The 26839-nt window shown below is 52.4% G+C and overlaps 3 protein-coding genes across 35 annotated transcripts in view; 1 reads left to right on the top strand and 2 right to left on the bottom strand.

Moving 5' to 3' along the window:
- The window catches only part of EWSR1 (EWS RNA binding protein 1), a 30462-nt gene extending 27736 nt beyond the window's left edge, over positions 1-2726 (bottom strand). For 7 of the 8 annotated variants that reach the window (XM_005657339.4, XM_013990377.3, XM_013990378.3 and 4 more), the window contains exon 1: positions 2692-2726. In XM_005657339.4, the coding sequence (XP_005657396.1) occupies positions 2692-2704 (13 nt within the window). In that variant the 5' untranslated portion in view covers positions 2705-2726. The remainder of the gene's footprint in view (positions 1-2691) is intronic. The other variant, NM_001252048.1, reaches the window with a different exon arrangement.
- On the top strand, positions 2380-11406 carry RHBDD3 (rhomboid domain containing 3). Of its 17 annotated transcripts, none has more exons than XM_084993577.1 (8): positions 2380-2479; positions 2762-2953; positions 3464-3592; positions 5130-5319; positions 5989-6372; positions 7333-7495; positions 7579-7866; positions 7949-8283. In XM_084993577.1, the coding sequence occupies exons 4-8, from the start codon at positions 5172-5174 to the stop codon at positions 8124-8126; spliced, it is 1161 nt and encodes a 386-aa protein (XP_084849703.1). In that variant the 5' UTR covers positions 2380-2479; positions 2762-2953; positions 3464-3592; positions 5130-5171; the 3' UTR covers positions 8127-8283. The 17 variants fall into 17 exon arrangements, 14 of the variants coding, with proteins under 14 accessions (XP_084849703.1, XP_020928941.1, XP_005657417.1 ...); XM_021073282.2 differs by having other exon boundaries at positions 2380-2572; XM_005657360.4 differs by having other exon boundaries at positions 2380-2572; positions 5130-5445.
- Positions 9351-26839, bottom strand: part of EMID1 (EMI domain containing 1) — a 44089-nt gene continuing 26600 nt past the window's right edge. For 3 of the 10 annotated variants that reach the window (XM_021073276.2, XM_084993574.1, XM_084993573.1), the window contains 4 exons: positions 20705-20749; positions 14706-14790; positions 13756-13943; positions 9351-10152 (listed from right to left, as the gene is read on the bottom strand). In XM_021073276.2, coding sequence (XP_020928935.2) covers positions 9928-10152; positions 13756-13943; positions 14706-14790; positions 20705-20749 — 543 coding nt within the window. In that variant the 3' untranslated portion in view covers positions 9351-9927. The remainder of the gene's footprint in view (positions 10153-13755; positions 13944-14705; positions 14791-20704; positions 20750-26839) is intronic. The other 7 variants (XR_002338673.2, XR_014825866.1, XM_001928535.5 and 4 more) reach the window with 7 other exon arrangements.

Here is a 26839-nt window from a genome sequence, read left to right as displayed (position 1 = left end):
TTCACTTGACCACTTTCCTTCCTCTGTACATCCTCAACTCAGAACCCTGAATCATCAACATTAACAAATCAAGCACCAAAGACTGTATAACAAAAAAAAATTTTGTTCAAGACCATCACAGCTCTGTATTTAACATGTAAAAAATAAATGCAAATCACTTCTTCCACCAATGAAGCATCAAAAATCAAATTATTTTAACCTACATTCTGATGTTTCTGTGTGAGAAGTGATTCTAAATAGCTGACATGTAAGTTCAATGTTTGTAAGAGGACTTTTACACAAGAACAGTTATGTAAAACATAAAATTGGCAAAGCTAACATGGAAAAACGAATGATCTTAGATCGGTGAGAAGCCAGTTGATTTAGCCTCACACTGGCAGGGTAAGGGAGGTAGCAAATGTATTTCCTGAGAACTTGTCTACCTACAGCATACAAACATTACATGGCCTCAAAAATCTGCAGTTACACATTGATCAGATTATTAAAGTATTTTTTTTTTTTTTTTAAACTCTCAAATGTGCAGCTGAAGACTACACTAAAAATGCAGAACACAGGCTAGGTTGAAGACAGAGCAGGCTGTGATGGGGGACAGCCTATTCCACAGGGTCCAGAAGGCAGGCGACAGTCTATTTCTTGCTCTGAATGGTGGTTATTTGGAAGTTTACATTGCAATTCTTCGTTAAAATGGACATATACTTTAGGTACATTTCTATGTATGCTATATGGGAGAGGGAAAAATATCTAACATACCCAAGGTGGTGGCTTTCAGATACTTTAGGGCAGTCACTACCTAAACTGTAGAGATTTAGAGCTTCAGACTACATTCTGAGTTTAAAGTCACTATGAGACAACTCTGGGAGCCAAAATGCTTTACTCTAAGGTCAGAAGCCAAGGGCTCAAAAAACTCTTAAAAGGTCTAACCTAACTCCTTCACTCTGAAGGAAAGGAAACACCCAAGTCTAAGTTACATGACACACACCCCCAGGTCCCCCAGCCAGGGCTACTATTGTTTGTGTCTACCTAAACCACAATTGTAATTCTAATATAGTATGTGGTGGTTACCAGTAAACAATCTGAGCAAATCAGAACAAAAAACTGGCATGTCCAGCCACACACTATTTACTACCCAAACTTTAACAGAGAAGGGAGAGTAGCACTCCATTTACAAAATTCAAACACTGTAGGGAAAAGGAAAGTGTAATGGGCTCTGAGGTATCCATTTCCCACCAGAATGTCTTGGACGTGGTATAATTCAGCGCCCTCTCTTCCAGGAGCACTTTGTACCCTGGCACTAAAAGCCACCATCTAACTACCTGTTTACTACCCACACAACTGGGGAGAGTTCTTAAACGTTCCTTCGCTGGCTGGATTCCGGACCCTTTTCAAATTGAAACTCTGAAGGACCCAGGGCTTTTTCCCATTTCCTTCTTGTCTTTTGCAACTGCCTCAAAGGCCTAGAGTCAGGAGGGGCAAAAATGCCCCACCCTACCAATAACCGCAAGAACCTGCTGCAAACTGCAGGTCCAGTCTAGAGTGTTAAACACCCCGTGCAAGGACCACCCCAGTCATCGTATTCGAGCGAGCTCCCACCCCAGGTTTTCTTCCAGTACGCGCCTCCTTCCTCTCTAGTCAGCGAAATAAACAAGCCCCCCGGCCTAACCTGGGCAAAATAACATGCAGAACGATTACTTAAGCATAATGCACACTCCCACCCAGGCCTTTTGTTTCTCCTAAGTCAGAGGCCAGAAATTTCTTTCAGTGGAGATTTCTGGCCTCACGATCCGAGTTGGCCTTATTACACAACAGATCTCCCTCGGCGTTTGCTGAAACACGGCCCTAGGAAGCCACATAACCGCTTTCTGGAGAGAAAAAAATAAATGGTAAAAAACGAAGCCCGAAAAGGGAGCCGACTTGAGAGGCCGTAAAGTGTGTGGGGGCGGGGGGAAGGGGGGCCCACACTCCGTCTAAAACACAGTCGGACAGAAAAAAGTTCGGCTTCGCGCTGGAACCCGCCGAGGGGGCGACTTGGCGGCACTGGACGCCGCAGCCGACTCGGCTCTAAGGATGACGGGGCCCCCTTTCATAGGTCTGCGCCCCTCGGCTCGCAAATCCGTGAAGCCTTTTCAGCTTATATGCTTTTATTCCCCAAGCTTCTCGGCGAGGCAGAGTCGCCCTCGGGCTTTGGCTGCCTTTCTGAAAATGAGATTGGGGTGGGAAAAGTCAGAGGGGCTGCGGAACTGCAGCTTTCGGAGCCGCCGTTCGGCCCTCTCACCCCCCGTTTCGGGGCTTCGGAGCTTCGGGGCTCCGGGGCTCGAGGCCTGGCCGAGCCCTCCCCCCACCCCCGCGCGGGGCCCCGGAGGCCGCAGGCCCCGCCCACGTGGCGGGCGGCCCAGAGCGCGAGGCCGGACGGCCGCCACACAATGGAGGCCAAGGCTGGCCCAGCGCGCCTCCGCCGCCTCGAGCCCCCCGCGCGCCGGAGGTGCCGGAAGGTTCCAGAACCGGCCTGCTCGGTGGGGGGAGGGGAGCGGAGGAGAGGAGAAAGGCGGCCGTCGAGCTCCTCGGGCCGCGGCGGGTACCTCACACCCTTCCCAACAAATCCACTCAGTCGTTCCGGTCACCCCTAGAGACGAACGGTCCCTAACTTGGGCGTCCCAGCCGCCGCCGGCGCGACCGCGGCTCCACCACACTCACCCGTGGACGCCATTTTCTCTCCTTCCTTCTCGTTCTCTCAACGTCCGTCTCCCTCTCGCTTTCCCTCTAGGCGCCGCACTGCGCAGGCGCGAAACCCGCAACCTCGGGCGCTACCATCGGGCCAGGCCACGGGGGTAGGGGAAGGAGAGATGAACCACAGCTTTCTCGTCCTTCGCTCCCGCTGCTCTAGTCCTAAACCTCTCTAAAGAGCAACGGATGTGACTAGCTGGCCAAAATAGCACCGCAGGGGTGGGAGCGACCGGTGAGCGGATCTTGGTAACAAGTCAGAGTGATTCTCTGGTCGATGCGAGGCTGTTTGGAATGGTTACGTCCGCTGGCTCTAGGGACCGTCTCTGAAGAGTTTGCCTTGGAGGGAAACGGAGGCCGGCGGGAGGGCTGGGGGAAGGGACCCGGGCCTAGAACAACTGCTGACTAATCGGCGGGCGGCGGAGGAGTGGGTGGCGCGCCGACCGGTCGACCAGGGTCACGCGCCCGAGTGCGAGTAGAATGGGCTCGGGGCGCTCGGGCTTCGGCGGGAAGCTAGAGCACCGACTCCCAGCCGAGGGCCCCACCCGGCCTTCTGGGGGCGGGGGGCGCGCTCCGCAGTGAGTACCCCAGACACGTGGCCCGGCCTGCGGGCAAGGGGACCGAGGCGGGTGGGCTGGATGGGAGGCCGCGCACGTAGTGTTCGGCCCGAGGGCCCTCCAGTAACGGTCGAGTTTGAGAAGGAGGCCCTTTAATCACCACCCCCCACCAACACCCGTTTTTACAGAAAGGGAAACTGAGGCCCAAAATATAAAGCCGAGTCCCAGCCACACCGTGGGACCCCCACTTTCCATCACCCGGAAGAATCTTCCCGGTCCTTGTCTTTCCATTTCTGTCTTCCCGGCTTCCCAGTAAGGTAGGCCAGGGCGTGATGATGCACCGTCCCATTTTATAGATGGACAGGCTGAGACCTCGAGCATTCAAATCCCAGTTCTTTTTGTCCATGGGCAAACCCACTCTTGCTAAAGTACCCAGGGAGAGATGGTTGTGAGCGTGCAGGAGGCAGCTTGCAGTGGGTGCCCTGGCTCCCTGCAAGAGCTGCACCTGCCTGACTTCTTGTATTAAATCCAGTCTCCCTAGACAGATGCCCAGGCCCATCAAAAGGCAGGGCTTATCCAAATCCTTTGGCGGGAACTGGAGCCAAGCTAGTGTCTTTCCTTCAGTGAACACACATAAAGCAAGCTATATGTAAGCTATGAGCACCCTGGGGAACTTGGCCATGAGCAAGAGGAGAAGGTCTCCTCCAGCCAGTTCAGACCTTCTGCCTAGAAAAAAACAGGCCATGTGGTGCTTATTCGGTTGGGTAAGAGCCATGATACGGGGTGGGGGGGGGCAGAGGAGGGAAGGGGACATTTGAGCTGGGCTTCAAAGGGTGAATAGGAGTTCACAGAGAGATGAAGGGAAGGGCTTTGCAGGCAGAGGCATTTTCTGTATTTTTTCTGTAGGAAACTACAGGTGGGTTTCATCTATGAGGAGTGGGTTTTCTTTATTTTTTTTAATGGCTGCACCCGTGGCATATGGAAATTTCCCGGGCTAGGGACCGAATTGGAGCCACAGCTGAGACTGCAGCTGCAGCAATGCCGGATTATTTAACGTGCTGCACCAGGCCAGGGATTGAACCCATGCTTCTGCAATGACCTGAGCCGCTGCAGTCAGATTCTTGACCCACTGCACCACAGCCAGAACTCCAAGGGATAGATTTTCTTAATGCCCAGTTTACAGATGAGGAAGGAGAGGTTCCAAACTTGCCCAGGGATCCATAGCAGGAAGAAGTGGAACCTTTCTATGAAAAGGGGGCTAGAGCCAGAGGAGCTGAGCTTGAGGCTCTATTAGTCCAGGGTCATTGTGTGCACTCAGGGTGTGGGATTCCTCCAACCCTTCTGCTCCACCCCCTCCCTAATCTGCCTGCCCTTTGGCTGTCCTTGCCCCCTAGGTCAAGGGCAGCTGAGGCCACTGGGTGCTCTAAGTCTGGGCCCAGTGGAAGGGAGGAGGGAGGAAGGTGGTTGGTCTGCAGCCAGAGGGAAGGGGAAGGCAGAAGAAAGCTGGAGATGGCCCTAAATTTGTCCTGGGGGAGCTCCACCCCTCTTTTTGGGAGCCCAGGGCCCCAGTTCAATTTCCCATTCCCTGCCCCTCCCACTCCAGGCTCTTTTCAGGGCCCATCAGGGCTCAGGTACCTTTTGGCCTGGCCCTTTCTCATCCTCACACATAGGTGGGTAGGATGGTCAGATGGCTAAGCACATGATTAGCCTCTGAGCTCCTCAGTGGCCAAGTTGCTGGAGCCGCCTCTCCAGCCTCAGTTTCTACTTGTGTAAAATGATGCTGTTGGTAGGGTAGCTGAAAGGAAGTCAGATAAAAGCCACAATATAACTGTTATTGTTTTCCTTTACCCATAGCACACAGCCCCAAGACCACCTTTGACCACCTTCAGCCAAGTTATGCATGCCAGAGGCCCACCTGGCCTACCATCTCCGGCGCTGCCTCTCGCTTCCTCCATCCTGATGCTTCTAATAAGCAGCCTGTGGCTGCTGGGGGCTGGCCCCAGCCTTGTCCTGGCCCCAGAGCTGCTGCTGGACCCTTGGCAGGGTGAGGGTCAACCCCATGGGCCTTGGAGGAGGCAGAAGAATTGCTGTAGGGCCTCAGACCAGTTGGCAGGAGCAGCATGCATCCTGCAGCAGTCAAGCAGGGATCGGACCCAGTGCCCCAGGGAAGGTCAGCCTTGGACAGGAGCATACCCAGCTCAACCACAGCCAAGAAGGGAGGCCAGAGAACCCAGGCAGAGGGGCCACCTGGGTGGGAGCCTATGAGTAGGAATCCTTTTCAGACAGCTCCCTTTTTGGTGGTTTTCTGTTGAAATCAACGAAGGCTCTCAGCTAAGCCTGAGAAAGGGAGGAGACCCTAGGGATTTGAGGAGTGACCCCAGTCGAGCCTCTGTTTCCCAAGAATGATAGCTTCCATTTACATTCAAGGCACCCAGATGTTCACAGAAGTTAAGTGACTCACCCGTGGTTGGTTTCTCTTCCAAAGCCCAAGTGTAGGGTCCAGCTTGTTCCGTTTAAAGCAGCAGCAGGGCAGCCACGGTGTTGGGAAGCCCCTGGTCCCCTCCACTAGTGATTAAAGTGCTGGGAGTGGGCGGACTTGGCTCCTGGCTTAGCGGGTGGCCCTGACAGAAGGGGATTCCTCAGTTGGCACACCTGGGATATCCTCAGGGGTTAGGGCCACCAACCTGGCACATAAGTCCCTTCTCTCTCCCAGCACACCGGCTGCTGACACATGCCCTGGGCCACACGGCCCTGCCCAGTCTGCTCCTGAGCCTGCTGCTCCTGACCACGCTGGGCTGGCGGCAGGAGTGCCATCTGGGCACACTGCGGTTCCTGCATGCCTCCACCCTGCTTGCCCTGGCCTGTGGGCTAATGGCTGTGCTGCTGGCAGGCCTTGGGTTGTCCAGGGCCGCCGGGGGCTGTGGATACATGCCTGTCCACCTGGCCATGCTGGCAGGGCAGTGTTACCGCCTTAGGCAGCCCCGAGGGGCAATGCCACCCTGGCTCCTGCCCTGGCTGCTCCTCGCCCTGACGCCACTGCTAAGCTCCGAGCCACCCTTCCTGCAGCTCTTCTGTGGTCTCCTTGCCGGCGTGGCTTGTATCCTTTGTCTGGGCCCAGGGCTCATGTGGACATGTGGGTTCTGTTGGCTAGACCCCAATGGTGCCTGGGAAGGGACTGGCAGAAGGGGGTCGGGCCCCACGTGCCAGGAAGCTGTGTGCACACAGTCCAGGGGCATCTCTGAGTCCTCCTCTAGCCTGGCTCTAGCTGGAGATTGGAGGCTTGTGGCCACATAGAGGTGCCAATAATAATTAGAAGGGAGCCTGGGAGCTGAGGGACCCAAGGGCACCTAATCTGGACATCCCAGTGGAGGTGGCATCTATGCCAATGCCATGCAGGATGAGAGGTTCCAGTGACCAGATATGGAAAAGGAGGGCACAGGCCTCACAGACAGTGCAGAAGGCTGTCAAGGCGAGGGTGGGTGAGCCTGTGGCTCTCTGGGCACCAAAAGGAGGAATGACCTTTGGGCAGTGTGGTAAACACAGGCTCTTGCTCCCAAGATGCTTAAAGCCTGTTGGGGAAAAACGGTGCAGTCTGAGGGAACGCTGGGCGCAGGCTGACCCCTTCTAGTCATTCGGGGTTGGGGCCACCTGGCTGAATCCTGGGGTAGGGAGCATGGTGCCCTGGCTGAGGGCAGTCGGGGAGCATCAGCCGACCCAGGCGTGGGCCTGGAGTCACAGTGCTGAGCAGGCACACAGGGCTCAGGGGACAGTGGCCAGGGGGCTGCTGAATCAGGACGAGACAGGTTTTGGGGGGGAGCCACACCCAGCTCCACCTCTCGCTGGCTGGGGAGCTTCGGGCAGGTTCCTTTTTCTCTCTGAGTCTCGATTGCTCACAAGGGTGATGACACCTTTTTGGCACAGACACGGTGAGGAGAAATGAGGGAATACCTAGCACACACCAGGCCAGGCAGTTGGCCCAAGGCCTAGCATGCGGTGTGGGCTCACCCCTGGCTGGATGTGGCTTTCCTTGACCAGCCGCCCTGCCCTGGGCAGACAGATGCAGCCGGGGCCTTCCAGTGGCTGGAGCTTTCTGAGCGGCGGCTGCAGGCACTGCAGGAGGGCGTCCTGTGCAGGGCCCTGGCAGGGAGTTGGCCCCTCCGCCTCCTTCCTACCCCAGGCAGCCTGGCTGAGCTGCCTGTCACCCATCCTGCTGGAACAAGGTGAGGGTGATGCCAAGGACACTGGCCCTGGTATTGGAAGCCATACTGGTGGCTGGCATTCAGGCCTGCTTCTGCTTCTGCAGGCCTCCCACACCTGGACCTCCTTACATGGCCTCCGCTAGCCTGTGGTCCCACAGTGAAGGCTCAGCCCCGCTCCCACCAGGCCTGAGGCTGGTGCAGCCGCACTGGGAGGGTTCCTCAGAGGCAGGACTGGCCTGGTCTGGGCCCAGCTTCCCCCCAGGGACCCCACTGTGGGCAGCCCTGGATGAGCAGATGCTGCAGGAGGGGATTCAGGCCTCGCTCCTTGAGGGGCCAGCCCAGGGTCCCGAGGCCCCACTTTGGCTGCCTAAGTCCTCCGTCTCCTCTCTGCGGTAAGGTGGGGTAAGTAGGGGTGGGGTTCCCTGGTGTGGGGCTGGAGGTGGCCCTGACCCTCCCTGTCTCCCCTTCCAATAGGCTGCAGCAGCTGGAGCGCATGGGCTTCCCCACAGAACAGGCAGTGGTGGCCCTGGCAGCCACAGGCCGCGTGGAGGGTGCCGTGTCACTGCTGGTCGGTGGGGAGGTGGGTACTGAGGCACTGGTGACTCAGGGGAGGGGTGGGCCCGCCCACCCTGAGGGTCCTGGGCCCCCCTAGCACAGGCAGGCCCTCAGATGAGAAGAAGCCTGGCCTGTGGGTGGGAAGTCAGAGTTCCATGCTGCCTGCTAAGAGCTATGGTGGGTTCAGGGTCAGCCCCTCCAGCACCCAGCTCTGGTACTGTTTAGAATTAAACCAGTTTACTTTTCAACCTTGACCTCTTTGGGGGCAGTGGTGTGTCTGACTCGTGTGTGTTGGCATCAGGGGGATGGATGAATGACTGAGCAGTGAACCAACAGCCGACTGAGGAGAGCAGCTCCCTGATGTCCAGCGATGCAGTGTTACTGGCCCTGCACCATGCAGTCTCTTCCCCCAGCAAGCTGTGTCCCCACATCAGGGGCCTTTGCAAGGCTGGACCCTCGCCAAGGAGCATCTGTCATCTTGTTTTCCAGCTAATTTCTACCCATCCTCAGGTCTTGGCCTACAGAGAGACCTTCCTCCAGGAAGCCTTCCCTGATCCCCAGGAATAGCATCCCTTCACTGCCCAGAGCCCCCAGTGTCCCTGTTGGACATGGGACAATTCAGTCAGTCTCCTTGGCCCAGGGCAGGCTCTGTAGCTCGTGGCTGTACCCTGCAGGGCCCTGTGAGCAAGAAGCAGTGTGTGTGTGTGTGGGGGGGTGTGTCGTGGGGGAGAAGCTTTGTCAGCTTTGAAGCAGTAGTTCCTCTCTCCTGGTCCCTCTCAGTCTTACCTCCTCCCAGGGAGGGGAGGTACAGACAGAGCCAAGAGGGCAGAAGGGGCACAGGTGTGAGTTGCTCATGGGCTGGTGGAGGGGCAGGGAAGCTGGACTTTGCGGGGCAGCACACGGAGCTTCAGGTCCTGGAGCGGCCTGTGCTTTGGTCACCTGTGGGGCTGTACCCCAGGCCAGGGCCAGAGTGGAGGGGCTGAAACAGACTGGGAGACCTGATGACCGTGCTATCAGTCTCCTTTTACAGGTGGGGAAACAGGCTTGGAGAAGGGGAGCTGCCCCGAAATCTGGTAGCTCCTTGTTCTCCTGGCCTGTCAGATGCCACAGCCATTTCTGGACACCTGGCCAGGGTGGAGGATGGGGGGGAGGGTGGCCCGAGCCTCTGCTCTGCGCTCGTACCTCCACTTCCCAGCTGCCCACGAGCCCCGGCCTCACAGCCCTGCTTTGCAGGTGGGCAGTGAAGGCACTGAGCAGTGGGAAGAGGCTCCTGGTCCTGCCAGGCTGCCCCTGATCTAAGCACACACTGAAACCAGGCCGGTGGCATTCAGGCTGGGGGCCTTTATTGGCTGATACACATCTACCTCCTGGTGTCTGTCACAAAGGGTGGTGGGAGCAGGTGGCCCCTCCCTCTCCATGCCCCCTTCCCCCTGGGACATGGGAGGGACAGAGTGATTCAAGGGTCAGAACTGAGACAAGGAGCCCTGAATGTCCAGTCAGATCAGGCAACTTGACCTCAGGACCAGGAATCCAGCACCAGAAACAAGGAGAGGAGGGTACAGGTTTGGCTGGGGAAGGGGGAAGGAGACCGGCCACCTCACCATCCCACTTGACTGAGGGCCCGCAGAGCCCCAGCCTCCACTCCCTCAGTTGCTTGGGGCCTGGATGGCCGGGCAGTTAACAAGAAGATGGATGCTGCAAACCTGCCACCCCTGCCCACAGGCCTGCATCACCCATTTCACAGAGGGAAACTGAGGCCAGGAGCCCTGAGCAGGGCCTCACCTCTCGCCTGGGCCCCAGTCACTGCTCAGCCTCAGAGGAGGCAGATGTGTGTGGACTGCCAGGACCAAGACCTGCCCACCCCAAAGGCCTAGGTGGCAGAAGGGACCCTGAGGATATTAATAAATAGGGACCAGTGGACCCTGGAGGCAGCTGGCCAAGTCCAGGCTGGGAAGGGAAGCCTGGCCTGGCCCTCCCCGTGGGGCTACCCCCCCCCCCTCAGTGTCTCTCATTTCGGCTCCTGGGGGCCACGATCCGGTAGTTGGCGGAGTATCCTCCCCTCTTGCCCCGCAGGAAGCTGGGGGTGCCCATGCCGGCAGGGCCTGCCCCTGACCCCTCTGGTTCTGCCGGAGGGAAGGAGAGAGGCCGGGTTAGTGAGGTTGGTGTGAGGGGCCCACCTCCCCTTGGTCCTCAGGGGGTGGGGATGGGCCTCTCTTCCCTGGCGTCAGAGAGGCAGAGCTGTGAGGAAGAAGAGGATCTGCAAAGCTGGTTAGTGCCCTCCCCCCAGGAGTTATCAGCCTCTGACCCAACTGAAACACTCAGCCTCTTATTTCCCTGTCAAGTGGGGATGAGTGGACCCACCATGTTTCTGAAATGCTAAGCACGTAGTGAATGCTCCATAAAAAGGATAGCTCTTTGTTCATGAACACATTTTGGGGCAAAGGTGTGCCCTGAACCATCCCCATTTCATAGCTGGTTAAACTAAGGCCAGGCATCAGACTCACTTCCTCTCTGCTCAGGTTAGGCCACCTGTAGTGGGGAAGGGCTTAGGAAGACCAGGCTCTGCCACCGACCTGCATGGCTTTGGACCTCTGTCAGGACCTCAGTTGTCTCATCTCTAAAACCAGGGGGATGGTTCCAGATATACTGAGGCCTTGGCCAACTTTAATAATCATTGAAGTCAGTTCTGACTTGGTTATGGTGAGATATGCCTCAACCTGCAAATAAGCTGCCCTCCAAGAGTCAAACTGGATAACTGGCCCATCCCACCTGGAAAAACCCTATTTAACCTTCAAAACCCTGAGCAGGACCCACCTCCTCCAGGAAGCCTTCTATGACTATCATCTCAGTCCCTCGAAGTTAAACAAGGGGTAAGGCAGGTTGGAAGGATGGGCTGTTTTTCTGGGGGGGGGGTGCAGAATGGAGGACTTGGCCGAACCTCCGAATCCCTGTTCACAGGACAGACTCCTGTACCGTGGTAAGCACCAGCTTCCCAGCAAAGGTACAGGCAGGGGAGGGGGCTATACCCTCAAACCCCTGCCTGTCTAGCGCCTCAACCTTGTGTGTTGCAGCCTTCCATGCTCCTCCAGGCTGAGATGTGAGGCCCCCAGGGCAGTCAGGTATCTGAGGTCACTGTCAAGGAACGTTTCATACCCTAAACCAAGGAGGGAGTGTAGGAGGAGGGTAGCACAGAGCTCCGGTTCCAACATCAGCTAGGGCCAAGCCCTTGCCCTACTATGTCCCAGTTAGGTGGCTGTAGGCAAGTCCCAGAAACTTGGAGCCTCATCTGGATGACACTCGTTGTCACACCCTTGCACACTGTTTAACATGACCAAGAGTGGAAAATGGTTTGCACAGTAAATGCTGAATTATGGTCATGAGGTTGGTGTGCTTTCAACTGGGGTCTCCTGCAATTCCAGTCACTGTCAGTTAGTCATGAGATGCTGTTTTGTCGTGATCAACTTCAGGGCCTTGGTTTCCCCTGGGCCCCACTCAGTGCCTAGGAGACCAGAGGGGTCAGTGAACCCTTGCAGATGAAGCCCAAAGAGCCAGCGCTTTAGAAGCTAGACCTAGGGTGGACCCGTGGCCTCTCCACTAACATTCCTGTGTCCCTGGAGGAGTCACATGCCCTCTGAACATGTTTCTTCATCTGTGAAGTGAGCATGGTACCACCCACCTAGCAAGCTTGTTACAGATAGTAGATGATGGGTGTAAATGCCCCAGCCCAGGTGGGTGCATGTGACAACTGTTATTATTATCATTTTAAGGATTATAATCTAAATGTAAGCCCCACCTGGGTCTTTCATTAGCACCTGTGATATATAATGGGCCAGTGGGGAAGGTTCCATCTCCTCTGCTCCCCTTCCCCTGCACAGCCCCTTCTAGGCTCACAACCTACGCTGGCTCATGAGACCTGCTCTCTTAGGCTGTGGCCACTCTGAGTGGGCGTGGGCCTTGCCAGGTGCCTGGTACCTCCTTCCTGAACTGAAGGGAAGTGGGGGAGGACCAGATCCAAGGCCACAGTGTGTCCCTGTTGGCCCCTGTCCCGATCCTCCTGAGAGGGCAGAGGGGAACACCTGACAAGGAGCAGAGAGCCTGGGATTTGGTCCTGTCCTTCCTCTGGGAGAAAGGAGGAGGTCCGAGGGCTACAAGCTGGGGAAGCCACACAGGATGGCAACAGGAGTTCTGGAAACAGACCCCCCACCACCAACCTTCCCACCTCCAGGCCGTTGCCCCCTCGGGGCTCTATGAGGGCTGCCCTTCCACCCCCTCTTTCTGGCACACTCCTAGGCACCTTCCATGACCTAATGCAAGGGTCTCATCTCCCGGGAAGGCTTCTCCCGACACACATCGTTTGGTGCTCCTGTGTGCCATGGCCCACATCTCTATAGATGCTGAGGATTCCCCACCACCTGAGAGGCAGCACTCCTCAAGCAGGAACCCTTCGATCTGCTTCAGCGCCTGCCCAGACCTGACCTGCAGTGGTTGTGCTCTACAGTTCTAAATGAAGGAGGCTTGGCTCTAACTTTGGCTTTCCTTCCTGGTAGTGGCCTTAGTTTCCCCATCTGTAAAACAGACACGAGGTTGGATCCAATGTCTGAGGCCCATGTGCACTGATGTGCTAGGACAGCTGTGAGGTGGTGCAGCTGGAAGTGGGAGAGGGGCAGTTGTTGGGGCCTCTCTGTGGGCAGGTGAGGACCAGGGCTCAGTCTTGAAGGTGACCAATCCCTGCCTCTCTCCAGGGGCAGCCACAGACTCCTATTAAATGCTGAGAGGCCACCTTAGCCCCATAAGCAGGTGGTGACAGCCACCAGCCAGTTGGTGTCTTACCTCTTTCTGTGCCTTCCTGACCCACCTTCGAGGACCTTCTCAAATGAGGCCCTGCTGGATGTTTTTTTTTTTTTTTTTTTTTTTCTTTTCCCTTTTAGGGTCACACCCAAGGCATATGGAAGTTCCCAGGCTAGGGGTTGAACTGAAGCTGCAGCTGCTGGCCTACACCACAGCCACAGCAACATGGGATTTGAGCCGAATCTGCAATCCATATGGCTCCAGCAACGCTAGATCTTTAACCCACTAAGTGAGGCCAGGGATCAAACCCACAACCTCATGGATCCTAATTGGACTTGTTTCTCTGAGCCACAACGGGAATTCCCCCTGCCAGATCTTCTAACCTTAGTCCTCACTCCCCAGCAACCTCACAGAACAAGTCCTCCAGCTTCTCTTTGGCCTCAGGCTTTTGTCTGTGGGGTTCCTCTACCCCATCACACCCCAATCCTTGCCTTCCAGGGCTCCATTTAGATGCCTCCTCCTCCAGGAAGCCCTCCTTAGATGCCCTCAGCCACCCCCCGAGCCTGCGTAAGGAGTACTTCTACGCTTTCGTGGCTGCCTGTACTCACTCCACTATGTTATTCCTCACCCTGTGTTTAACAGCCAGTTCCAGGGCTCCCCCCCCCAGCGCCCTAAGCTCCAGGACAGCAGGACCATATCTGTCTTAGCTGTCAGAGCCCGTGCCAGCAAGGTACCTGGCACAGAGCAGGTGCTCACTCACTCAAGAACTAGTTACTGGAGCCTTCTGTGCCAGGCACTATCTGCTGGCAGGCTGGAAGGGCTGAAGAGTGAGTGTCTGTTAGCCTGGGTCCAGCACTGGGAGGTGCCTTCTGTGTCCCCAGGCCCTTCCCAGGCTCTTCCTGGAAGGGGCTGCCCCTGTCTGCCCACCCTGCCATTACCTGGCCAGATGATGGCTTCCAGCAGGGTGACCCGTCTGGCCAGGAGCTCCAGCTGAGCCTGCTGCTGCAGGAAGCTCTGTAAGCTAGGAGCCTGATGGGAGATTGAGAAGAGCAGACGGTGCGAGTCTGGCCTCCGAGGGCTGGGCTGAGAGCTGGGGGTCGGGGATGGGCTGGGTGCCAGCTGGCTTCTGGGCAAGAGCGTGGGCAGTGAGTCTCTGTTAGGACCTTGGTCTCTCCTTCTAAGTGGGGGTGGGGCTTGCTTGGCTCCTCAAGTGACCAGGTGGGTGGAGAACTGGTGGGGGAATGCCTGGGGGAGGCCTCTCAGGCCACTAGAGGAGGACCCTGGGGCCAGAAAGCCCTACCCAGTGAGAGTCTCTGTCACTCACCATCTCCTGCACCTCTGGGGCCTGGCTCCATGACCTATTGTCCTGTGGGCCTGCAGACTGTTCCCCACGATTTCTCTAGAGCTGAGGCTGAATGGAGTCTGGATCCATTACCCATAATTCTCCTGTGGGCCTGGGCTCTGACTTTCTTATCCACAATTCCCTGTACTGTTGCAGTCTGGCTCTGTTACCCACAATCCCCTGCACTGCTGCAGTTTGGCTGTTACCCACAATCCCCTGCTCCTTTGGAGTTTGGCTCCGTTGCCCAAAATTCCTTTCAGACTCAAAATCCATCACCTCTGGTTCCCCTGCAGGCCTCATTACCCACGATGTCTGGAGATCCAGGTCTGAACCACAGGGGTAGGGGCCTGGGTATCTAGGGCCCCCTTTCGTCTGTGGACTAGGGGCTAGTCATTGAGGGGTGGGTGGTCTTGTCCTTTCAGGTCCCCACCTGCCTGGGGCAGGGACCTTCTCTTGACTGGGCCCAGGCAGCTCCACCTTGGAGGGACTGGGAAAGGCTGGCGGGCGGGGACTGGGCTGTCTGTCCGTCTGTCTGTCTCTACTCACCATAGAGCCCAATCATTGTTTCCAAGATTAAAACCCTCTCAGCTAAAATCTTCAAAGCCTCGCGCAGTTGGTGCAACCCCTCCCCCTGTAGAGGAAAGAGACAGATGCAGCCGTGAAGGGGGCAGGGGAGGGGGCCCTGCAAAGCTTGTTGGTGGCCCATGCCCCACCCTGGACATGCACCTGCAGCCCAGCACCACCTGCCACAGCCTGGGGCCCACAGACAGAGGGACAAGACTAGGAGAGGACAGGAGGGGGACAAGGCAGGCGGAAGCAATTCCTTCAGTAAGACCCCACCCCCTGGCTGCTCTCTCCCCACCCCCTGCAAATCCTGCTGCACTGAGGGAGCTGGAGGCCAGTCTGCAGGGGGTGGTGCTGCTGTCTCAATGCCTGCCACAGGACCTGCCATGGAACCTGCTCCCGAGGTTGCCACAGAGCCCCAGCCACTCCTTTATCTCTGTTGCCTGATACCAGTTGTTCTCACATCTGCATGATTCCTGCCACATCCCTGGGTCACTTGTACTCTTGTTTACTTAATATTCTTTAAACTGACTCAGTCTTGCCTTAAATACTACATTTATCTCACTCTAATTAACTCCGTCGGTGGAGTTACTTATTAATATCCTTTCCATTCACATCACATAAGAGTAAAATTGGCATCGCTGTTGGTAAGCTGTGCTTAAAATGCCAGCGAAGTTGAAGTTCAGGTCCACATGCTCCCCTCCCCAGCCCTTTTGGGCTCATACCTGCCCGACAACTCCAGGTCCATATGCTGCGTGCATACGCAGCCCTCTCTTCTGAGGCTTTCCTGTCTCAAGAAGTGCCAGCTGCTGCCCAGGGCTCTTCACCTTCACTTCTTCCCAACCTCTGTCTGTCCTTTCCTTCCCAAGCACAGGGTCCATGGTCCTGCTCAAACTCCACGCTCCCTCATTCCTTCCTCTTTCCTCCTCCAGACTAAAGTTATTTCCAGAATGGAGATATCTTAATTCTGACAGAGCCCTGGGAGGGCACACAGAACTATTCCAAGGCTGACACATCTGGGAGTCTCTCTCGGAGTCCTTTACTTAGTACAGAACAAATGCAATGATGATGTATAATTTGCATCTTGGTACAATTACTATCTGCAAGTAGCTCTTCCCACAAAGACATCTAGCACCCCCACGGTCCCCGCATCATGTCCGTTCTGAGCCGACCTACTGTGGCCATACTGAGACTGTTCTGTCCATATCACGTGGACAGCATTACTCTCAGGCACCGACAGTCATTAAGCCTGGAAAGGTCACAGGGTCATCAAAGGCTGCACACCAAAATAATTCCTCTTCAAGTATTATAACAACAAGATCTCAAAAGGGATGACCTTCAAAAGTGACGTTAAGGGAGTTTCGGTTGTAGCACAGCAGAAATGAATCTGACTAGTAACCAGGAGGTTGCGGGTTTGATCCCTGGCCTCACTCAATGGGTTAAGGATCCAGCGTTGCCATGAGCTGTGGTGTAGGTTGCAGACGCGGCTCAGATCTGGCGTTGCTGTGGCTGTGTGTAGGCCAGCAGCTGTAGCTATGATTTGACCCCTAGCCTGGGAATCTCCATATGCCGAAGGTCCAGCCCTAAAAAGCAAATAAAATAAAGTAGTGACATTAATCCACCGCTGGCACAGACAGTAGGACATCATGAGCTCCCTGTTGAGATGCAGTAAGAGGGCATCAAGTTCTTAGTGTGTCTGCTGAGGGTATTTAGGAACAGTCAGACAAATCCAGATGGGATGACAGTCACAGAAAGAGAATGGAGAAAAGGGCAGGAGGCCTGTTCAAAATTAAGAGACTAGAGATGCACCCACCAAATGCAATATGTGAACTAGATTACATCTTGGTTGGTTGTTTTTTTTTTTTTTTTTTTTTAGCTGTAGCCGCCAGTCTACACCACAGCCACAGCAACGCCAGATCCAAGCCACAAGCCGCGTCTGTGACCTACACCATGGCTCATGCAATGCCGGATCCTTAACCCACTGAGCGAGGCCAGGGATTGAACCCACAACCTCATGGTTCCTAGTTGGATTCGTTTCTGCTGTGCCATGATGGGAACTCCCTCTTGGTTTTTTTTTTTTTTTTTAAACCAGCTACAAAAAGGCATTTGAGGGACAACTGATAAAATTTATATATAAGCTGTATATGAAGTGGCATCATCTCACTGAATTAATGTCAGCTTTCTTTTTTTTTTTTTTTTTTGGTCTTTTTGCCATTTCTTGGGCTTCTGCCTCGGCATATGGAAGTTCCCAGGCTAGGAGTCCAATTGGAGCTGTAGCCACCGGCCTACACCAGAGCCACAGCAACACGGGATCCGAGCCGCATCTGTGACTCACACTACAGCTCATGGCAATGCCGGATCCTTAACCCACTGAGCAAGGGCAGGGACCGAACCTGCAACCTCATGGTTCCTAGTCGGATTCATTAACCACTGCGCCACAACGGAAACTCCAATGTCAGCTTTCTTAGGTGTGACAGTGGTATCATGGGTCTTTGGGAGAGTGTCCATATCCTTCCTTCCTCCTTCCCTCCCTCCCTTTCTTTCTTTCTTTCTTTCTTTTCATTTTAGGGCCATACCCATGGCATATGGAAGTTCCCAGGCTAGGGGTCGAATTGGAGCTATAACTGAGGCCTAACCACAGCCACAGCAATGCCAAATCCAAGTTGCATTTGTGACCTACGCCACAGGTTGCAGCAAATGCCAGATTCTTAACCCACTGAGAAAGGCCAGGGGTCAAAATCTGCATCCTCATGGATACTAGTTGGGGTCGTAACCAGCTGAGCCACAACAGGAACTCCCAGGATCCCAGTATTCTTTCAAGACAACGATGATGTGTTAGGGGAGATGTAAATGAGATCTGCGACTTAGTTTCAAGTGGATTAGGAAAAAAAAGTCTGTAGATATATAGAGGAAAAGCAAATGTGGCAAAATACTAATAACTGATCAGTCTAGAAAAGTACAAGGATATTCACTGTATCAGCTATTCCATATATTTGAAAATTTTCAAAGTAAAAAACTGGGGGAAAAATGAAAAAAAAAATCTTAGTGGATACCTGCTGTTTGCACTGATGATGCCCCAGTCCCCTCCAAGCCTGGCCTGAGTGTCCAGGGCCTGCTGGACACCCCCACTCAGCTGTCACAGGGACATTCCCATTTTCCATGGACAAAACTCAGTGGGCCTAACTTCTCCTGGCTCGCTTTTACTATTGTAAAATCTCCCTTAACTTCTCACACCGCCCACGGCCAGACTAGCACCCAAGTGTCTCTTAGCTCCTGACATCTGTCCAGCTTCACTGTCCCCATCCCAGTTCTGGCCCCCACAGTCTCTTGCCAGGGTTACCATGACAAATTCCTACCTACTCTCTTTCTGCTCCCATCTTGCTCCCTCCTCCCATCTGTTCTCCACACTGCAATCAGAGGGATCTTTTGCGAACAAAAAGCTGACCACATCACTCCCCTACTTCCAAATATTTCGGTGACTCCCCACTGCCCACAGAACAAAGTTCAAATTCCTCAATATGGCCTCTTCAGTCCTAAAAGACTGTTTGACCTCTGTCTCATTCCTTGCCTGTCACACACTGTCATTCCAAGTATTTGCAGCTACTCAAACACCCCAGGCTCACTCCTGCCTCAGGGCCTTTGCACACAGTGTTTCTCTCCTTTGCCTGAACATCCTTTGCCTGGTTAATGCACCTTTGAGGCCTCAGCATAGGTCTCCTCACCCAAGAAGATGCTAAATCCTTCCCTATTACAGCTGAGCTGCCCCTGTCCTGTCACTGCTGGTTACTGGTCTGTTTGCCCCCACTGTGACCACATCACATTTACACCCACAGTGCCCAGCCTGGGGCCTGGCACCTATCAGGGCAGAATTTGGGGAAAGTTAGCTGCCTCCTACAGTCCTGGCAGCTGAAAATCCAGGACTACAGTTCCAGCTCTGCCAACAATTCATTGTGTGGACTTGGGCCTCAGATTTTCCTGTCTGAATAAGGGGTACGAGCTTTGGTCTAGATGGGACGGCTCAGCCCCATCATCACCAGGCAGTGCCTGCAGTACATCCTCTTGACCACTGGGTGTCACAACTGAGCCTCAGCGGGGTCAGCGGGTCTACAAGCTTCACCAAGTGGGCTTGGTAGGTAGAGCATGTATAGGAGCCCTCAGGGCTTTTCCCCACATGGACTCCATCCCCACTTGCCCCCAACAGAGCTAGTCCCCCCAGCCGCCAAAGCCTCATGCAGCCCCCAGCCCAGCGGGTCCTCTCCCAGGCAGGCGGCAAGCAGGAGCAGAAGTGCAGATGGTGAAGGGAAGGCAGGGAGACGGGCAGGGGCCCTGCTACCTCTTGGGGGGCCCCTCCCATGGGTGGTCCTGAATTTGAGGTCTGCTCTGGGAGACGTCAGGAAGCTGTCCTCCTGTTGGGAGCCCCACGCAGGGATGGGGCTGCCCAGCCTAATTCAGCCTTCACCTCACCTCTCTCACTGGGCTGGGTAAAAACCATGTTTCCAAGGCAAGGGTCCTTGGGAGAGGCCAGGGAAGGGGCCTAATGGAGGCAGAAGGCAGGGATCACATGGGTCTAGCTGACCCCCCCACCCAGCTCATGCCCATGCTGGCAGTATGCTTAAGAGGCTCTGGAGCCACTAGCGGGTGGGGATGGGGGTGTGGAAGGGAGGCAGGTGGCAGCAAGGGGTGGGGAGAGGCTTGCCGGAGAGGTAGCAGGGCCCCAGAAGTCATGGAAAGACATGGGGGAGGGCTCGTGCGGGGGAGGAGGGCTCCCACGGCTGTATCCATCACTGACCCCACAATCAGGAGCAGAGAGGGCAGGGCAGGCGCTGGGTGTGTCCCATGTCTTAACTAGTGCCTGCCAGGAAGTAGGGCGTCCCAGCCAGACTGCACCAGGGAGAGGGGTGGAGGAGGGAGGGAGGCAAAATACCAGCCTCCAAAATAGCTCCCCAGTTGCCTCTCCTGTCTGCCCCCATCCCATCCATTCCCCAAATGTCAGTGATGGTTTCCAGGTCCCTGCATCATGAGGGGGGCCCTCCCTCCATGTGTCTCCTGGGTGGGGAGATTTCTAGGTCCTGAAATTCATTCACTGCAACTATTTCTCATGATTGTGAAGGTTTCCAGGATCCCGCATGTGGTTTCTCAGTCCCCTTTCCCATTTACTCTGTGTCTTCTGTTTATGTGATAGTTTCTAGGCTTCCCTTCTCATTCTTCATAGGTTTCTTTTGTGTACGGTGGTTTCTAGACCCCCTCATCTCATTTTCCATGGTTTTCCTATGTGTATGAACTTCTAGGCCTCTCTTCCCACTCCTCATGGATCTCCTATGTATGCAATGGTCTCTGGGACCTCATATTAATTGTGTCTTTTGGGTAGAGTGGATCTATGTCCCCTGATCTCATTTACCATGTACAACATGCACATGATGGTTTCCAGGCCACCCTTCCTGTGATTCATGGATTTCCTATGTATACGGTGGTGTCTGGTGTCCCTGTCCCTTTTGCCAAAGGGCTCCTGTGCACCTCGGCGTTTCTACACCTCCTGTGCTATGCTTCACAGCTTTCCTAAGGCCTCCTGTCTTGTTCCCCTGTGTGGATATTGTTCTCATGCTTCCCTTTCTTCTGCATACAGGGGAGCAGAGGCCGAAGCCCTTGCTGGGAGGCGGGTATGGGGGCGGGATGCAGTCTGGACTGGGTCAGCCCAAACCATCCAGGAGGAACAGGCAGGGTCACCCTGGCCAGAAAGGCCGTGGAGGGAAGGCAGAGACATGGGGACAAAGACAGAGACAAGAGAGTGTAGAGTCTGCTGATAAGGCTGGCCCTGCCCACTGGGGGAGGGACAGGATGGGGGAGGGGGCGGGGCTGAGAACTGACAAGGCTCCTCCTTGGGAGACCCAGTGGCAAAGGGGATTTGGATGGGGTTCCCCCACCCGAAAATAATCTCCTGAGTGCCTGCAGCAGCAGGAGGTCAGTGCTGGGCTCAAGCTTACCCAGTGGCTCTTCTCACCAGGGTCTCCTTTGGGGCCAGGTTCTCCCTACAAGGAGAGACAGAGGTAGGAGAAGTGAGAGAGGGAAGGAGAGAGGGAGAGAGAAGGAAAGAGAGAGGCTGGGCAAGGCTGAGAGAGGCAGAGCAGCTGCTTTGGACTAACATGAGATAAAAATGCAAAAAACCAACTGTTTGAAGGTAATGGAAAGTGGTAAAGAGCAGCCAGAAACCAACCGCTCTATCTGACCTCTGAAAGAAAGGAACTGCACTGGGTGATTGCTCTGAGGGCTCACCCCAGCCCCCTTGCCCGGCCAACAGCTCAAGCAGAAGGCTTTAGTTTTATTGGCCTGAAGAGTCAGAGGTCAGCATTGAGACTGCCAAAGAAGGAGGAAATTGAGGAGAAATACTGGAAAGCAGGGAGTCACAAGAGGGGAGCAAAATCTGTATCAATACTCCCCCCTAATCCTTGGATGGTCTGTGACATGCCCACCTAAAGTTGCAAAGCTGTATCCAAGCCACATGCTCTTTAGAGGAAGATTCTCTTCACTGTATTATCCATATTATCCAGAACACAACACATAATCATTAGACACAGGAAGAAACAAAAATGTGACCTGTATTCAAGAGACAAATCAGCCAGCAGAAACAGATCCATAGCCAAACCAGATATCGGAATTATCAGACATGAAGTTTAAAATATCCATGACAACTATATTAAAGAATCTAGTGGAAGTGAGATAATGGGTGATGACATGGGGAACTTCAGAAGGGATATGAAAATTGTAAAAAGAAAAAAAAAAGCATTGAACAGGAATGTTGGAAATGAAAATGATAATACTTGACATTTAAAAATGTATTAGCGGAGTTCCCATCATGGTGCAGTGGTTAACGAATCTGACTAGGAACCAGGAGGTTGTGGGTTTGGTCCCTGACCTTGCTCAGTGGGTTAATGATTCGGCGTTGCCGTGAGCTGCGCTGTAGGTTGCAGATGTGGCTTGGATCCCGCATTGCTGTGGCTCTGGTTTAGGCCAGTGGCTACAGCTCCGATTGGACCCCTAGTCTGGGAACCTCCATATGCCGCAGGAGCAGCCCTAGAAAAGGCAAAAAAACAAAACAATCAAAAAAATGTATTAGCTAGGATTAACTGAAGATGGGCCATAACAGAAGAATCAACTTGATGACAGACCAATGAGATAACTCTAACTGAAGCAGAAAGAGAAGAAAGATTTTTTTAAACATTAGCAGAGCCTCAGTGACTTCCAGGAGCCTCAATTAGGTGTAACTGGAGTCCCAGGAGGAGAGAAGGGAGCACAGGAACAGAAAAAAAGTTTATCAAGATATATCAACCAGGTGTTTTTTCCCAAACGTAATTGAAAATCAAGAGTTCTAGTTTCTAGTCCAGCATACAAAGAGCTGAGAAGTCACCATTCTGTCCTAGCAACAAGTAAAAAGCTGAATAAACTGAAAAATCAAAACTCTTCACCAAGCCATCAAAGACATGAGGTCACAGGGCAAACCACTGCCCCCTCCAAATTGCAGAGACAGAGAGGGGATCAGGATCACAATTTCCTGGAGAAGAAACCTCCTTGGGAACCAGGCCAGCGGTACTGAAACCCAGTTATCACTGACAAAACACTGGGGCTTAGCATCGGCCAACAACTCTGACAGTTAACGATTCCAGGGGGACACGGTCTTTGTGGCAGGGTGGGGGCGGGGGACACACTTTTGTGAATTTTACCTCCAGGAGCTCTATCTGGTCCTCAGTCAAGGCTGGAGAAAAATGCCCTTGGGCTTTTGGAGGAGAGGAGAGGAGCCACCTTGAAACACCGTAGAGTGTTTCTCTTCCTCTTAGCAAGGCCTGTTGCCCTCAGGAGAAACCACTCTACTAGAGCCTAACCTGCTGGGTTTCATCAGTGCCTGATCAATGGGGCCAGGGCAATACCCAACTCCAGCCAAGGTTAGCTTCTGACATGGGGGAAGGAAAACATCCCGATTCCACCCCCAACTCCCACTCTCAGCCATCTTGAGAGGGAAGAACCAAAGCAAAGTTGAGAAGCACTGGGGAAGTTCACAGCCGGGGGTCACAGGCTCACGGAAGCCCTAAGACCTAATCATTTTTGTCTGCAACATGCTTCCTCCCCGACACGCCACCACTCCTGTACCAAAGGCCTGTTTAGTGCAGTTCCTTTAGTACATCATGTCTACCTTTCAACAAAAAATTACAAAGAAATAAAATAAAATTACAAGGTGTACAACAAGGCAAAAAACAGTTTGGGGGTGGTTATTTTGTTTGGTTGGTTGGTTTGTTATTTGACTGTGCCAGTGGCATGTGGAGGGAAACTAATTAGGAAGCTACCAGCGTCACAACAGTGTGGGGTTTGCTCAATGACAGTCAAATAGATCAATGGAACAGAATAGAGAGCCCGGAAATAGGCCCACACAGATACAGTCAACTGATCGCTGAAAAAGAAGCAAAGGCAATCATGGAACAAAGGCAATCTTTTCCACAAATGATGCTGGAACAACTGGACAACTAAATGCAAAACCATGAAGCTAGACATACACCTTATACCCTTCACAAAAATTAACTCAAAATGTATCACAGACCTGAACAGAAAATGCAGAATGAGAGAGTTCCTGTTGTGGCTCAGCAGAAAGGAACCCAACTAGTATCCATAGCACATGGGTTTGATCCCTGGCCTTGTTCAGTGGGTTAAGGATCCAGCATTGCTGTGAGCTGTGGTGTAGATAGTGAAGTGGCTCCGATCTGGCATTGCTGTGGCTGTGATGTAGGCCAGCAGCTGTGGCTCTGATTCGACCCCTAGCCTGGGGCCTGGGAACTTCCATATGCTGCAGGTGCAGCCCTAAAAAGGCCAAAAAAAAAAAAAAAAAAAAAAAAAAAAAGAAAAGAAAGAAAAAGAAAATGCAGAACTATACCACTTCTAGAAGATAATATAGGAGAAAACCTAGATGACCTTGAGTTTGATGACAACTTTTTATCTCTTTTTTTTTTTAGGGCTGTATCTGCAGCATATGGAAGTTCCTGGGCTAAGGGTCGAATCAGAGCTGTACCTGCTGGCCTACGCCACAGCAAGAGTAATGCCAGATAAGAGCCATGTCTATGATCTACACTGTGGCTTGTGGCAATGTTAGATCCTTAACCCACTGAGTGAGGCCAGGGATCCAACCCACATCCTCACAGAGACAACGTTAGGTCCTTAACCCGCTGAGCCACAGTGGGAACTTCTGATGATGACTTTTTATATATAATACCAAAAGCACAATCCATGAAAGAAATTATTGATAAGTTGGACTTCATTAAAATTAAAAACTTCTGCTCTGCAAAGGCAATGTCAAGAGAAGACACGCTACATACTTAGAGAAAATATTTGCAAAAGATACACCTGATAAAGGTTTATTATCCAAAATATACCAAGAACTCTTAAAATTCAACAATAAGAAAACCAAAAACCCAGGCGTCTCCATTATGGCTCAGCAGTAACAAACCTGACAAGTATCCATGAGAATTCAGGTTTGATCTCTGGGCTCGCTCAGTGGGTTAAGGATCCAGCGTTGCTGACACCTGTGGTGTAGGCCAGCAGCTTCAGCTCTGATTCAACCCCTAGCCTGGGAAGCCCATATGCCACAGGTATGGCCCTAAAAAGCCAAAAAAAAAAAAAAAAAAAAGAAAGAAAAGAAAAAAGAAAGAAAACTAACAACCCAATTTAAAAAGCTTTTGCACAGCAAAGGAAACCATCAACAATATGAAAAGGCAACCTATGAAATGGGAGAAAACATGTGTAAACCACATATCCAATAAGAAGTTAATGTCCAAAATACACAAGGAACTTATACATTCACTAGTGGAAAACCCAGATAAGCCATTAAAAAAATGGGCAAAGGACCTGAATAGACATTTTTGCAAAGATGACATAAAATGGTCTATTCATATATGAAAAGATACTCAACATCACTAATTATCAGGAAGACGCAAATCAAAACCACAGCTTGAGATATCATTTCATACCTGTTAGGATGTCTGTTATCAAAAAGACAACAGCTAACAAGTGCTGGTGAGAATGTGGAAAAAAGGGAACCCTTGTGCACTACTGGTGGGAATGTAAACTGGTACTTGCAGCCATTATGGAAAACAGTGTGGAGGTGCCTCAAGCAATTAAAAATAGAACTACCATATGATCCAACAATATAATTCTTGGTATTTACCCAAAAGAAAGGAAATTGGAGTTCCTGTCGTGGCACAGCAGAAATGAATCCAGCTAGGAACCATGAGGTTGCAGGTTCGATCCCGGCCTCGGTCAGTGGGTTAAGGATCCAGCATTGCCATGATCTGTGGTGTAGGTCACAGATGCAGCTTGGATCCCACATTGCTGTGGCTCTGGCGTAGGCTGGCAGCTGTAGCTCCAATTAGACCCCTAGCTTGGGAATCTCCATATGCTGTGGGTGGGGCCCTAAAAAGACAAAAAAAAAAAAAAGACCAGAAAACCAAAAGAAAGGAAATCACTACCTTGAAGAGTTATGTTCACTGCAGCTTTATTCATGACAGCCATGTATGGAAACAACTGTGTCCACTGATGGATGGACAGATAAAGAAAACGATGGTGGTAATAATACAATGGAATATTATTTTGCCTTAAAAGAGAAAGAAATCCTGCCGTTGTGGCCACATGGATGAAACTGGAGGGCATTATGCTAAGTGAAATAAGTCAGAAAGAGAAATACAGATACCACATGGTATCACTTATATGTAGAAGCCAAAAAAAAAAATGTTTTTTTCTTTTTTGGCTACACCAATGGCACATGTAAGTTCCCAGGCCAGGGATCAAAATCCACGTTGCAGCTGCAACCTATACCACAGCTGCAGCAATGCCGGATCCTTAACCCATTGTGCCGGGCTGGGGATTGAACCCATGCCTCAGCAGAGACAACGCCAGATCCTTAACCTGCTGTGCCACAGAGGGAACCCAAAAAAAAAAAAAAAAAAAGTTGAACTCAGAGAAACAGAGGAGAATGGCAGTTGCCAGGGTCTGGGTAGGAGGTAAGGAGAGAATGGATAAAAGCTGGCAAAAGGGTACAAACTTTCAGGTATAAGATGACTAAGTTCTAATCTAAGAATCTACCATACAGTGTGATGACCATAGTCAACACTGTACTGTATAACTGAAAATGCGCTAAGAGTTGATCTCAAGTGTTCTCAGCACACACACACACACACACTCATGGTATGTTTCTTACAAAAGCTTACAAAAACATTTCTTACAAAACTAAATATCCTCTTACCATATGATCTAATCGCAGTCATTGGTATTTACACAAATGAATTGAAAACTTATGTCCACATAAAAACCTTTATAGCAGCTTTGTTCACTATTGCCAAAACTTGGACGCAACCAAGATGTCCTTCAGTAGGCAAATGGATAAATAAAACTGTGGTATATACAATGGAATATTATTCAGACTGAAAAAAAATGAATTAGTAAGCCATGAAAAGATATGGAGGGAACTTAAAATGCATATCATTAAGTGAAAGAAACCAATCGGAAAAGGCTCCATACTGTATGCTTCCATCTATACGACATTTTGGAAAAAGAAAACACATGGAGATAGTTAAAAGATTGGTGGTTGCCAGGGCTTAAGAGGGGAGGGAAGGTTAAACAGGCAGAGAATAGGATTTTTAGGGTGGTGAAATATTCTGTATGATACTATGATGGTGTCTGCATCTTAACACTGCAGAATATACACTACCCAAGAATGAATCTTAGTGTGAACTGTGGACTTGGTGGGATAATGACATGACTGTGAGTTCATCAATTGTATGAAATGGAGTTCCTGTCGTAGCTCAGTGGTTAACGAATCCGACTAGGAACCATGAGGTTGCAGGTTCGATCCCTGGCCTTGCTCAGTGGGTTAAGGATCCAGCATTGCTGTGAGCTGTGGTATAGGTTGCAGACACGGCTCGGATCCTGCGTTGCTGTGGCTCTGGCGTAGGCCGGTGGCTACAGCTCCGATTAGACCCCTAGCCTGGGAACCTCCATATGCCATGGGAGTGGCCCTAGAAAAGGCAAAAAGACCAAAAAAAAAAAAAAAATTGTATGAAATGTACCACTATGATGTGAGAGGC

The sequence above is a fragment of the Sus scrofa genome, chromosome 14, assembly GCF_054392235.1.
Source record: "Sus scrofa isolate SSC_HxYL_T2T_F1_AM1 chromosome 14, Sscrofa_HxYL_maternal_Yorkshire_Landrace_v2.0, whole genome shotgun sequence".
Lineage (NCBI taxonomy): Eukaryota > Metazoa > Chordata > Mammalia > Artiodactyla > Suidae > Sus > Sus scrofa.
The sequence above is the reverse complement of the archived record's forward strand: the minus strand, read 5'-3'. Positions and strand labels throughout refer to the sequence as shown.